Here is a 14,147-nt window from a genome sequence, read left to right on the forward strand (position 1 = left end):
AGGTAGGACATGACTGTGGTGTGTAATAATAGCACATATTTTAATGAGATCATTCTGCTTCTCACAATCAGAATAGATTGACAGGTAGCAAAGGCGGGAACAGGAGGAATTGTTACAGGGTTTTTGCAATAATCCAACAGAGATGACTGAAGCTTGGACCACAGCAGTAGAAGTAGAAGCAGGCAGAAGTGTTACAATTGTGGAAATATTTTCATGGTAAAGTCAAAAGAATATTTTTATTCTATTGGATTTCATTTTTAGTATTCCAGCCTACCGAGGTTATAATTAGAGCCTAATTCTGACTCTCCCCGGCGTTTTACACGTTATCTTCCTTTTAGAGGCAACTTGAACCAAGAACCATTGGTTAAACACCTAAAAGTCTCATTACCTGTTGACTCTAATCTTAAACAGTTTTTATATTAAAATCCTGGATGTTAAGAGTTGAGCTAGCCCATCTCAACAATCACATTTTCCTCTTTCCATTTCTCACTCCTTTCTGACAGCCTTTTCCAAAACTGCTTGACTGATTCAATTAGGAAGAGGCCAGTATTAATAATTGGTAGTTTTGGCACCTATCTATGCAGCTTGGCCATGCTGTGAAATTTGGTCATTAAGATTGAGCTCAGCACTGTAAGTCCATAGGGGATGGAGAGGGCAGGGAGGACAATCTCTCTCCTCATGGCTTTTTTAGTACAAGCAGCCCCCTCCTTGGTGAACAATTTATTTCAATTCTAGTTAAAGAACATTTTAACTTAATCGTTACAGGAAGATAGTTATTCTAGAGTTAAAAATAGAAGAGAACACATACAAATAAAAATTAGGAAGTTTATTTTCAACCTTCACAGATCTCCAACAGGTGAGCATGAAGTTTATTACACTTTTCAATATCAAGACAACTGGAAACGCATTATGTGAAAGGACTTATATTTAGAAATGTTATATATGATTTCTATTAGAAAGCCCTTGATAATTTACAACCAAAGTAAGATATGCATTCTCTTAATTTTCTAATCAAAGAATGGTACTTACTAAAAGTACAAATTTAATTGTTCTCAAATTCCAAACAAAAACATTAATTATTCACTATTATTTGAAAAATAACAAATTATATAAGTCTAAAAACACCTATGGTGCAGTTTGCCAAGGTTGTTAGGTTAAGATTAGCTGTGGCCTTCAATAACCAAATGTGGGTCTTAGAAAACTTTCTGTTCTTATCTGCACAAACAGCAAAATAAATAAAAGAAAAACTGTCCCATAAAATTTGACATTGTAGATAAGAAATGATATTACCACAATCAAACCACTAAGCAATTTTTAGGACATTAGAAATCAGGATTCATTGTTATTTAGAAAAAATGTAAGGTAAAGTAAGCTTAATCAGAATATAAACATTAAAAAAACTCTAACTGTAATTTTTTTTGTTCGAAAGTTGACTCACAATTTATTGTCTTCAGAAACACTTTGGTACAAAATCAACAAATTTCTCCACATAACATAAAATAATTATGAGATAGGATGTTAGCTAATAGATTTTGTACAGAGTATGATCTATGGATGAAGTTCAAGCATTACTATTAAATTCCTATGTAACATTAACCAGATAGCCTGTCTCTTCATTTTGTTAGAGGAAAAATAATATTGTTCCTGTATACTTAATACAGAATAAGATAAATTATCAAAATGTGAGAGCCCTTAAAGTAATTTTTATAGATGGTGCAACTGTAAGAGCATCATTCTAATGTATACTAATTAAGAATCACTTTGGTTTATTGTCAGCCAAATTTATTATATCTCATTACAATTTTATTGTCTTTTTCTTTCCATCAAATATTATGATTAACTAGATAATTTTCCTACAATCCTAAGAAACATTCATCTAAAGAATTATCTGGTATATAGTACACAGAATATTAAGGCATTGTCTCAGAAATCTGGTGAAATTTCCGTCATGAACTTGTTGTTGGGTCATAGAAGAGAAGGTTATGGAAAACTCCTATGACTCTCAATGGCTTTGGCTGTTGGAATTCAAACATATTTATGACACAGTGTATTTTGTAAATATACTGTGAATGTGAAGTCAAACTCCTTTCCATAGTTCCAAGGGATTTGGATAAGAAACCTGGACATTTTAAATCACTCAGATATAATTATTTTTCTGTAAGTTAGTCTTGTTAGGAATGATGATAGCACTAAAAAATGGCAAAACAAATTCTGGAAAAAAAAGAAAATATTTGGTGGGCTTTTATCCTATTTCAGACTGGTTTTACTCAGAAACTGAAATACAGAATTATTTCTCAATTACTTAGTTGTTGGTAGTAGAAAGAAGAACCTGAAAAAATCTGCAAGTTAAATAAATACGTCCTGAAGAACAACGAAACAATACCTACAGATTTAGACACAACAGAATAGACTATATGAATTCTATATCATAGGTTTCTGTAAGTTTTATCTGTTAAAAGTTTTAAGGTTGTTCTCTCCTTTGCAGCGATGAGTCAAGTTTCTTCTGGAGTCCATTGGGGAATACTTGTTTCTCAGCTAGAAGGCTAGCTTCTTTTTTCACTGCAACATTTATGTTTGCTGCCTAAGTGGCTTCTGTCACATCTTGTTATTTCTGATGTTTTTCATTTTTGAATGTTTCTATAAATAAAAAAAAGAAGGGTTTATCAGAAATAAGTATTGACAATAACCAGAAAGGAAACTGCCTGCTTTCAAATACTGTTGACACTCACATGCATATGGTTTTTGAGAAACGGTTGGAAGCAAAGCAGAAAAAGCCAACAAAATAAAGAAAAAAAAAAGCAACAGAGGGAAGTAAGCTCTTCACTCTTCAGAAACAAGGTAGATACTTGTATGAGGTAGGAGATAATAGCTTACATGTATAAAGTGTTTTTCCAGGGGCAAAATGCTTTTCTTTGCGTTTCAGTCCATCCTTATAACAACTCTATCATATGGGTAATGTAAGGTAGAAAACTGAGGCCTCAATGAAGTTGAGACCTTCCCAGCAATCACAGCTAGTAAGATGAAGCTGATTGTGTCTAAAAATGTCTGTTTCCAGACTCAACAGTCTTTGGCTGTGGCACTATGCCTATTGAACAGAATGCAAGCCTGTTGGAGTTCTAAGAACTACAGAGGAGGAAAAAGATACCTAATAATTGTTAAACTGAAGAAATATCAACAAGTCTCCAGCATAAGCTGTACTATCTAAAGCTCCTAGTTAACATATACACAGACCTGGCATTAATACAACATCATGTCAGACTCTCAAATAAAGCAAGCTACGCTATGAATAAGAATTGTGCCTATCTTCAGGCAAGACACTTTATTCCTTTCTACTATGGCTTTATGGAGCGCGATGGATGGGTAATTAAAAGAAGCCCTAAAAGTAAGCACTACAAGTGGTCAAGAGGAACACAAACCAGAAATCTCTCTAACCCTCCCCTGCCTCTATTGTACTAGAGATTAGTTGAGTGCTAACTGCCAGGACCTGGAGACAAAGTCTCTGTTGGTCTTCCTTCTGAGCACTCAATAGCCTATAACTGCCTGCCTTCCTCCCTCCTTCCCTCTCTCCCTCCCTTCTTTCTTTCCTTCCTTCCTTCCTTCATCCCTTCCTTCCTTCCTTCCTTCCTCCTTCCTTCCATTTGTTTTCCTTCCCTTCTTCCCCTCTCTCACTTTCCCTCACTTTCTTTTTTTTCTTCCTGCTTCCTCTCTTCTTTTCTTCTTTGAATTATTTTTCTGTCACACTAGCTGTATAACCTAAAGTAATTTACTTTAGGTTACTAACCTTTATAAACCTCATTTTCTCATTTTTTTTAAAGGAGAAGGAGAAGGAGGAGAATAATTCCTATTGAATGGAATAGTTGCAAAGATAGAATATGTCAATAAATGTAAAAAGACTAAAATTACCTCACTATCTCAGCGATTTTCATGATGTGTGTGAAACACGGAAACAAAATATGCAGTTTTGTGGCTCCTGAGGAGGTCACAGACTAATTGAGAAAGAAGAAAGGTAATGTCAAACGAGAAAGAAGAGAGATTTCTCCACATACCGTGTTAATTCCCCTAATCATCTGAATTTACTTTCCTCTGTCAACATTTCCATCAGTGTTAACTGGGACTGGGAGCTGGAGTGGTCAGTGGGTTGATGGTGAAGAGAACCTGGACTGCATACTCTCCTAGATTTCCTTTCCTCTCCTCATGATCCACTGTCCTCAATGGCTGCCTTTAGCTTTTTAGATCTTTCTTATATGACAAACAGTAATAAAACCACACACTGTAGAATATACATTTTAGATATAAGAACACAAGATTTTAAGGCAGTATGCCCAGATTTAATTCCCACTTCTATCATTTACTATCTTTGTGACTTTATCTATAAAAAGGAATAACAGCAATATTTCTTCCTTACAGTGCTGCTTTTCTTGGGGAGCAGGGGGATGGGATGAAGGAAAATGAAATAAATGAATTGTAGTACAGAGAATTGGAATCTGAAGACCTAAGTCTTATTCCTGAGTCTACAACTTAACTGGCTGTGTATTTTGAGGAATCTCTGAATTCCATTTCCTTATCAGTGGATAAGTTTTCATTATAATAACTGAATCATAGAGAGTTGAGGAAATATCAAATGAAATAATGAGCTTGCAATTACTTTGTAAAATGTAAAGTGCTACAGAAATATGACTTGCCATTGCCATCTCAGAGTCACATAAAACTATTATAAGCATGCAGTTTGAAAGTTCAGTCTGTCATCTTGACAGTTATTAGTCTAATTCTCCCTTGTCAATAAGCTGATTTAAGATAGTATGCAGTTAAGCAGAAAAATGGGAGTTGAGGTAATTAAAATCATTAGATTATTTCCAAATAAAAACTGGGATTTAAACAATCTTAGTTTTAGAAGAGACCTTATACATCAGCTCACCCTGCCTGATCTAACCCAATCTTCACCCAGTGCAGTGGTCCTCTAAATTACATCTATGCTCTGGTGGCAAGCTCTAGTTGACAGAGCAGGAGATTCCACATTGAATAAAAACTGTGTTTCTTGCATACTACCTTTCAAGAAATCTCAAAATGTGCAAGAACTGTTTTTTCTGACAATAATTTAGGTTTTAAAATCCAAATTGATTTAAAGTCTTTATCTTTTTGGTATTCACCTATTCCTTTTGGAAATGTCACAAGTTTAATAAACAGGTGATGATTCTCATGTTGAATTGGATATTCACTGAACCAATTACTCAGTTGATCAGACTAACTGAGGTATTTGGAATCATGTAGACAAGTTTCCTTGGAGATCAAGTAAACTATTTCATTCATAGAAGAGTAGACATAGAATGGAGTTTCATTTTGCTTTTCTTTCTCAAAAATACAGGCTAAAGAAGTGTCCTTCAATGGTCAGAATTATATCTTTTTAATAATAACTTACAAAATGAAGTTATAAGCGTAAAATTACATGGGTAATTATTAGAATAAGAAGGTTAAAGTGAAAGAAAATTGCAATTTCCTCATATTTTGGAGGAATCAAGCTGAAGTATGTCTAAAAGTAATTTACATTCTCTTATAAACCTGATGTTTCCTAAAGTGTTAATTTGAAGGAAAGCTATTCCCTTTTCACTTTTCTTTTGGGAAACTTTGAGTGCCAGTCCCCTGAAATTACTCAATGTGATGGTGAACACTCAAACCTGCCATGAACCATCTACCTCTCGTAGGATGCAACTTGATTGTGGTTTCTTGGAGTCTCTTCTGAACAGTTTCAACTGGATTTTCATTCATGTTTTCATATTTGTACCCACCATTAACTTCCCTTTCCTTTGTATCTTTTGTCATCAAATTGTTGGCTGAGACTGAACAAACAAATAATACAAGTTAATAGCTGCTTTATTTCCCCTCTCATTTGAAGTGATTGAGTATTGCATCATGTTTCAGAGATGAGTCTTCTATTTGTACTCCAGCAACTGTTTTTGCATATAGAAAATGTTTGATAGAATCCACACATAATCTGTCAAGCACAAGATAGGAGTCTGGGGTTCGTTTTTGTATTCAAGAAATACTTACTGTGAACCTCTTATGAGCCAGACACTTTCCTATAACCTAAGGATAGAGCAAACTGATAAAAATCCCTGCCTTTGTAGTGACCTTCTGTGGAGTAGGTGACCAATAATCAAAATAAAAAGGACACTGCAAAATATGTTAGAGAGCACAAAGGAGGCAGATAGTGCCAGACAGGAGGGTTATAGTCTTAAAACAAGGTGATCACTAAGAAGGTAACCATTGAATAAAGACCTAAAGGAAGTGAATCTGAAAGCCACATGGATCTCTGGGGAAAGATTATGCCATTTAGATAAAATAGTCTGCGCCAGCCTTGAGGATGGAGCTCTCCTAGGGTTTTTGAGAAAGAGTTATGAGGCCAACATATCCAGAGTAGTGAGAAAGGAGAAGTAGAGAGGCCACTGGAGGATACTGAGGAGAGGAGGTACACAATCTGACTTAAGATTATTATACACTTACTCTGGCTGTTGTGTTGGGAATGGACACTATGGGCCACGTGTAGGAGCAAATAGACTAGTTAGAAAGCAAGTGCAAGAATCCGGATGAGAGACAGTGGTTGATAGCAGCAGATAGCTTAGATTTGGTTGGTAGTAGTAGCCATGGAAAAAAAAAATGGGCATATTCTAGATGCTCTTTGAAGATAAAGCCAATCAGACTTTCTGGTAGAGGGGGTGTGATAAGTGAAAAGAAGTGAAAAGTTGTTCACAGTTCTTCTAGTGCATTATTTTTCAAAGTGTGATCCATAGAACCCTTACAGCAGACTCACCTGAGATACATTGAAACACATCCCCGTGGTATACCTGAATCATACTTTTTCTCTAAAGGGCCAGACAATAAATATCTGTTACCATTACTTGACCGTGCTGATAGAGCACTAAAGCAGTCATAGACAATGTTTAAATAAGTGTAGATGTGTTCCAATAAAACTTTATTCATAGACATTAAAATTTGAATTTTATAAAATTTTTACACGTCAAAAATGTTATTTTTAAATATTCTTTAACATTTGAAAATGAAAAATCAAATATTCCTGGCTCCCCAGCCATAAAAAAATCAGGCAATGGGACCTATTAATATTTTACCCATAGGCCATGATGGTTTTCCAGCTCTGCTCTAGAGAATAGATCCCAAGAATATGTATTTTTAACATACACATTAAGCGATATTTTAAAGCACAAGAACTTTCGTGTAAGATAAGTATTTTTATTCTAATTTTAAAGATAAGAAAACAAAATCACAAACAAATGTGACATTCTTTGAATTAGAGCTTAGTCTTGGGTCTGTCTCATTGCAAAACTTGCACTTTCTACCATCCCCCAGCACCTCGTGGAATAGTTTCCCAGGGGTTAATATTTCTGTTCAACCATAGATGGAGCAGAGAGCAGAGTAAAAAGAAAAGAAAAAGGTTGCTTTGCCTAGAGAACTGTTTTTCCCTCTCAATATGGTACACGGCTTTGCTTTTATAATTAGCATTCTGCTGATGAGATCTCCCATTCGTGAAGGCTTACGAGTAAGATTTCCATGAAGAGCAAGCACTGCAGGAAATAAATTAATCTCTAGGGAAGAAGAGGGGCCAGGTTGTCAGTGCTCACATAACTTCCTAATAGGAAATGATATTTCAGAATTGTTCAAAGAATGAAATGACTGTGGATTCTCCTTGCAGCACATTCTTAAACATTTAAATCTTCTGAGAAGAGGGAGATAGGTTGCTATAAAATGAAGAGCAATCTTATAACATTTTTCTTTAGCGTGTCAGTATTTCCAAACTAAAATAGCCTTATCTAGAAGTGTAAAATAAATTCTACTAGTATCGTTATTTTGTTTATATTATAAGAAATCTGCATTGATGTTAAATATAAAGATGAAAGGACAGATTTTTAAATCATCGGTTAAAAATTATACAATATTTTAAATAACAGGTTTTCTAGACTTTGGAATAAAAGTAATTTTTGCACTTAGAATAACATTGAATTATTGAGATGTTTCTTCATTAAAATTAAGAAACAACAATGCGTTTTATGATCCAAACTACCTACCTCTTGATCCCATATAATCAGCCTTTCAATTAAGGTCTTTATTATAGAACCTCTGACTTGTCTAATCCTCAAAATTGTCCTGATAGGAAACTATTTATGTTTTATTTTCCATGATACAAATAGTATCTGAAGTTTACACTAAACATTTAGATTAAACTAAAGCTACAGAATCATTCTTTATTCTCTAGCTTCCATCTTGGCCTAAGAGGAGAGCTTTCCCAGGAAGTTTGTTTTTTTTCTGACCTGTTTAAATTCCCAAACTAAGTAGGATCTTAGACGGGGTGAATCACCTGTATGTGAGTCTCACTTAGAAATAAGACCATTTGAGTCCAACAGTCTCAATGCTCTAACTCAGAGTAAGCCACAGGATCACAGGCTTTCAGAACTGACAGGGCATACAGATTATCTGGTATACCCACTATTTTGATGGCGAAAGTCAAGCTCAGAGAAATGAAATGGCTTCTGAAAGGCTATGCATCCAGGTTGTGCCAGAACTGGGACTCAAACTTGGAGTGCCTTGGGTTTTATTTTCTAGCCCAGGGTTTGTCTTACTACTTGACTAGTCTAATTTATGAAGGACAAGCAGTGACACAGATTTAGTGTAAAGTTGTAGGGAAAATTCGAAGAACACAGTCAAAGCTACAATAGGAAGAAAATTACATTAGTAAATATGAATCAGGAGAGTACAACATTCGCTCATTAGAAAACATGTTGAGCGTGAGCGATGCAGAAGACGGGTGATTTCTGCATTTCCATCTGAGGTACCGGGTTCATCTCACTAGGGAGTGCCAGACAGTGGGCGCAGGTCAGTGGGTGCACGCACCTGTGCGAGTCGAAGAGGGGCGAGGCATTGCTTCACTCGGGAAGCACAAGGGGTCAGAGAGTTCCCTTTCCTGGTCAAAGAAAGGGGTGACAGACGGCACCTGGAAAATCGGGTCACTACCACCCGAATACTGTGCTTTTTCGATGGGCTTAAAAAACGGGGCACCAGCAGATTATATCCCGCACCTGGCTCAGAGGGTCCTATGCCCACGGAGTCTCGCTGATTGCTAGCACAGCAGTCTGAGATCAAACTGCAAGGCGGCAGCGAGGCTGGGGGAGGGCCGCCCGCCATTGCCCAGGCTTGCTTAGGTAAACAAAGCAGCCGGGAAGCTCGAACTGGGTGGAGCCCACCACAGCTCAAGGAGGCCTGCCTGCCTCTGTAGGCTCCACCTCTGGGGGCAGGGCACAGACAAACAAAAAGACAGCAGTAACCTCTGCAGACTTAAATGTCCCTGTCTGACAGCTTTGAGGAGAGCTGTGGTTCTCCCAGCACGCAGCTGGAGATCTGAGAACGGGCAGACTGCCTCCTCAAGTGGGTCCCTGACCCCTGACCCCCGAGCAGCCTAACTGGGAGGCACCCCCAGCAGGCGCAGACTGACACCTCACACAGACCTGCAGCTGAGGGTCCTGTCTGTTAGAAGGAAAACAAACAGAAAGGACATCCACACCAAAAACCCATCTGTACGTCACCATCATCAAAGACCAAAAGTAGATAAAACCACAAAGATGGGGAAAAAACAGAGCAGGAAAACTGGAAACTCTAAAAAGCAGAGTGCCTCTCCTCCTCCAAAGGAACGCAGTTCCTCACCAGCAATGGAACAAAGCTGGACGGAGAATGACTTTGACGAGCTGAGAGAAGAAGGCTTCAGACGATCAAATTACTCCGAGCTACGGGAGGATATTCAAACCAAAGGCAAAGAAGTTGAAAACTTTGAAAAAAATTTGGAAGAATGTATAACTAGAATAACGAATACAGAGAAGTGCTTAAAGGAGCTGATGGAGCTGAAAACCAAGGCTCGAGAACTACGTGAAGAATGCAGAAGCCTCAGGAGCCGATGCGATCAACTGGAAGAAAGGGTATCAGCGACGGAAGATGAAATGAATGAAATGAAGCGAGAAGGGAAGTTTAGAGAAAAAAGAATAAAAAGAAACGAGCAAAGCCTCCAAGAAATATGGGACTATGTGAAAAGACCAAATCTACGTCTGATTGGTGTACCTGAAAGTGACGGGGAGAATGGAACCAAGTTAGAAAACACTCTGCAGGATATTATCCAGGAGAACTTCCCCAATCTAGCAAGGCAGGCCAACATTCAGATTCAGGAAATACAGAGAACACCACAAAGATACTCCTCGAGAAGAGCAACTCCAAGACACATAATTGTCAGATTCACCAAAGTTGAAATGAAGGAAAAAATGTTAAGGGCAGCCAGAGAGGAAGGTCGGGTTACCCTCAAAGGGAAGCCCATCAGACTAACAGCAGATCTCTCGGCAGAAACTCTACAAGCCAGAAGAGAGTGGGGGCCAATATTCAACATTCTTAAAGAAAAGAATTTTCAACCCAGAATTTCATATCCAGCCAAACTAAGCTTCATAAGTGAAGGAGAAATAAAATACTTTACAGACAAGCAAATGCTGAGAGATTTTGTCACCACCAGGCCTGCCCTAAAAGAGCTCCTGAAGGAAGCACTAAACATGGAAAGGCACAACCGGTACCAGCCGCTGCAAAATCATGCCAAAATGTAAAGACCATCGAGACTAGGAAGAAACTGCATCAACTAACAAGCAAAATAACCAGCTAACATCATAATGACAGGATCAAATTCACACATAACAATATTAACTTTAAATGTAAATGGACTAAATGCTCCAATCAAAAAACACAGACTGGCAAATTGGATAAAGAGTCAAGACCCATCAGTGTGCTGTATTCAGGAAACCCACCTCACATGCAGAGACACACATAGGCTCGAAATAAAGGGATGGAGGAAGATCTACCAAGAAAATGGAAAGCAAAAAAAGGCAGGGGTTGCAATCCTAATCTCTGATAAAATAGACTTTAAATGAAAAAAAGATCAAAAGAGACAAAGAAGGCCATTACATAATGGTAAAAGGATCAATTCAACAAGAAGAGCTAACTATCCTAAATATACATGCACCCAATACAGGAGCACCCAGATTCATAAAGCAAGTCCTGAGTGACCTACACAGAGACTTAGACTCCCACACATTAATAATGGGAGACTTTAACACCCCACTGTCAACATTAGACAGATCAACGAGACAGAAAGTCAACAAGGATACCCAGGAATTGAACTCAGCTCTGCACCAAGCGGACCTCATAGACATCTACAGAACTCTCCACCCCAAATCAACAGAATATACATTTTTTTCAGCACCACATCACACCTATTCCAAAATTGACCACATACTTGGAAGTAAAGCTCTCCTCAGCAAATGTAATAGAACAGAAATTATAACAAACTATCTCTCAGAATACAGTGCAATCAAGCTAGAACTCAGGATTAAGAATCTCACTCAAAACCGCTCAACTACATGGGAACTGAACAACCTGCTCCTGAATGACTAATGAGTACATAATGAAATGAAGACAGAAATAAAGATGTTCTTTGAAACCAACGAGAACCAAGACACAACATACCAGAATCTCTGAGATGCATTCAAAGCAGTGTGTAGAGGGAAATTTATAGCACTAAATGCCCACAAGAGAAAGCAGGAAAGATCCAAAATTGACACCCGAACTTCACAATTAAAAGAAGTAGAAAAACAAGAGCAAACATTCAAAAGCTAGCAGAAGGCAAGAAATAACTAAGATCAGAGCAGAACTGAAGGAAATAGAGACACAAAAAACCCTTCAAAAAATTAATGAATCCAGGAGCTGGTTTTTTGAAAGGATCAACAAAATTGATAGACTGCTAGCAAGACTAATAAAGAAAAAAAGTGAGAAGAATCAAATAGATGCAATAAAAAATGATAAAGGGGATATCACCACCGATCTCACAGAAATACAAACTACCATCAGAGAATATTACAAACACCTCTACGCAAATAAACTAGAAAATCTAGAAGAAATGGATAAATTCCTCGACACATACACTCTCCCAAGACTAAACCAGGAAGAAGTTGAATCTCTGAATAGACCAATAACAGGAGCTGAAATTGTGGCAATAATCAATAGCTTACCAATCAAAAAGAGTCCAGGACCAAATGGATTCACAGCCGAATTCTACCAGAGGTACAAGGAGGAATTAGTACCATTCCTTCTGAAACTATTCCAATCAATAGAAAAAGAGGGAATCCTCCCTAACTCATTTTATGGGGCCAGCATCATCCTCATACCAAAGCCTGGCAGAGACACAACAAAAAAAGAGAATTTTAGACCAATATCCCTGATGAACATCGATGCAAAAATCCTCAATAAAATACTGGCAAACTGAATCCAGCAGCACATCAAAAAGCTTATCCACCATGATCAAGTGGGCTTCATCCCTGGGATGCAAGGCTGGTTCAATATACGCAAATCAATAAATGTAATCCAGCATATAAACAGAACCAAAGACAAAAACCACATGATTATCTCAATAGATGCAGAAAAGGCCTTTGACAAAATTCAACAACTCTTCATGCTAAAAACTCTCAATAAATCAGGTATTGATGGGACATATCCCAAAATAATAAGAGCTATCTATGACAAACCCACAGCCAATATCATACTGAATGGGCAAAAACTGGAAGCATTCCCTTTGAAAACTGGCACAAGACACAGATGCCCTCTCTCACCACTCCCATTCAACATAGTGTTGGAAATTCTGGCCAGGGCAATTAGGCAGGAGAAGGAAATAATGGGTATTCAATTAGGAAAAGAGGAAGTCAAATTGTCCCTGTTTGCAGACGACATGATGGTATATCTAGAAAACCCCATTGTCTCAGCCCAAAATCTCCTTAAGCTGATAAGCAACTTCAGCAAAGTCTCAGGATACAAAATCAATGTACAAAAATCACAAGCATTCTTATACACCAACAACAGACAAACAGAGAGCCAAATCATGAGTGAACTCTCATTCACAATTGCTTCAAAGAGAATAAAATACCTAGGAATCCAACTTACAAGGGACGTGAAGGACCTCTTCAAGGAGAACTACAAACCACTGCTCAATGAAATAAAAGAGGATACAAACAAATGGAAGAACATTCCATGCTCATGGGTAGGAAGAATCAATATCGTGAAAATGGCCATACTGCCCAAGGTAATTTACAGATTCAATGCCATCCCCATCAAGCTACCAATGACTTTCTTCACAGAATTGGAAAAAACTACTTTAAAGTTCATATGGAACCAAAAAAGAGCCCACATCGCCAAGTCAATCCTAAGCCAAAAGAACAAAGCTGGAGGCATCACACTACCTGACTTCAAACTATACTACAAGGCTACAGTAACCAAAACAGCATGGTACTGGTACCAAAACAGAGATATAGATCAATGGAACAGAACAGAGCCCTCAGAAATAACACTGCATATCTACAACTATCTGATCTTTGACAAACCTGAGAAAAACAAGAAATGGGGAAAGGATTCCCTATTTAATAAATGGTGCTGGGAAAACTGGCTAGCCATATGTAGAAAGCTGAAACTGGATCCCTTCCTTACATCTTATACAAAAATCAATTCAAGATGGATTAAAGACTTAAACGTTAGACCTAAAACCATAAAAACCCTAGAAGAAAACCTAGGCATTACCATTCAGGACATAGGCATGGGCAAGGACTTCATGTCTAAAACACCAAAAGCAATGGCAACAAAAGCCAGAATTGACAAATGGGATCTAATTAAACTAAAGAGCTTCTGCACAGCAAAAGAAACTACCATCAGAGTGAACAGGCAACCTACAGAATGGGAGAAAATTTTTGCAACCTACTCATCTGACAAAGGGCTAATATCCAGAATCTACAATGAACTCCAACAAATTTACAAGAAAAAAACAAGGAACCCCATCAAAAAGTGGGCGAAGGACATGAACAGACACTTCTCAAAAGAAGACATTTATGCAGCCAAAAAACATGAAAAAATGCTCACCATCAGTGGCCATCAGAGAAATGCAAATCAAAACCACAATGAGATACCATCTCACACCAGTTAGAATGGCAATCATTAAAATGTCAGGAAACAACAGGTGCTGGAGAGGATGTGGAGAAATAGGAACACTTTTACACTGTTGGTGGGACTGTAAACTA

The 14,147-nt window shown here is 37.6% G+C and overlaps 1 protein-coding gene across 1 annotated transcript in view; it reads right to left on the reverse strand.

The window, feature by feature from the left end:
• Window positions 1–811: 811 nt before the first annotated feature.
• The window catches only part of THEMIS (thymocyte selection associated), a 214,344-nt gene continuing 201,008 nt past the window's right edge, over window positions 812–14,147 (reverse strand). Inside the window, exon 6 of the mRNA XM_003776918.5 lies at window positions 812–2,637. Coding sequence (XP_003776966.1) covers window positions 2,606–2,637 — 32 coding nt within the window. The 3' untranslated portion in view covers window positions 812–2,605. The remainder of the gene's footprint in view (window positions 2,638–14,147) is intronic.

This window comes from Pongo abelii, chromosome 5 (genome assembly GCF_028885655.2).
Source record: "Pongo abelii isolate AG06213 chromosome 5, NHGRI_mPonAbe1-v2.0_pri, whole genome shotgun sequence".
Taxonomy (NCBI): domain Eukaryota; kingdom Metazoa; phylum Chordata; class Mammalia; order Primates; family Hominidae; genus Pongo; species Pongo abelii.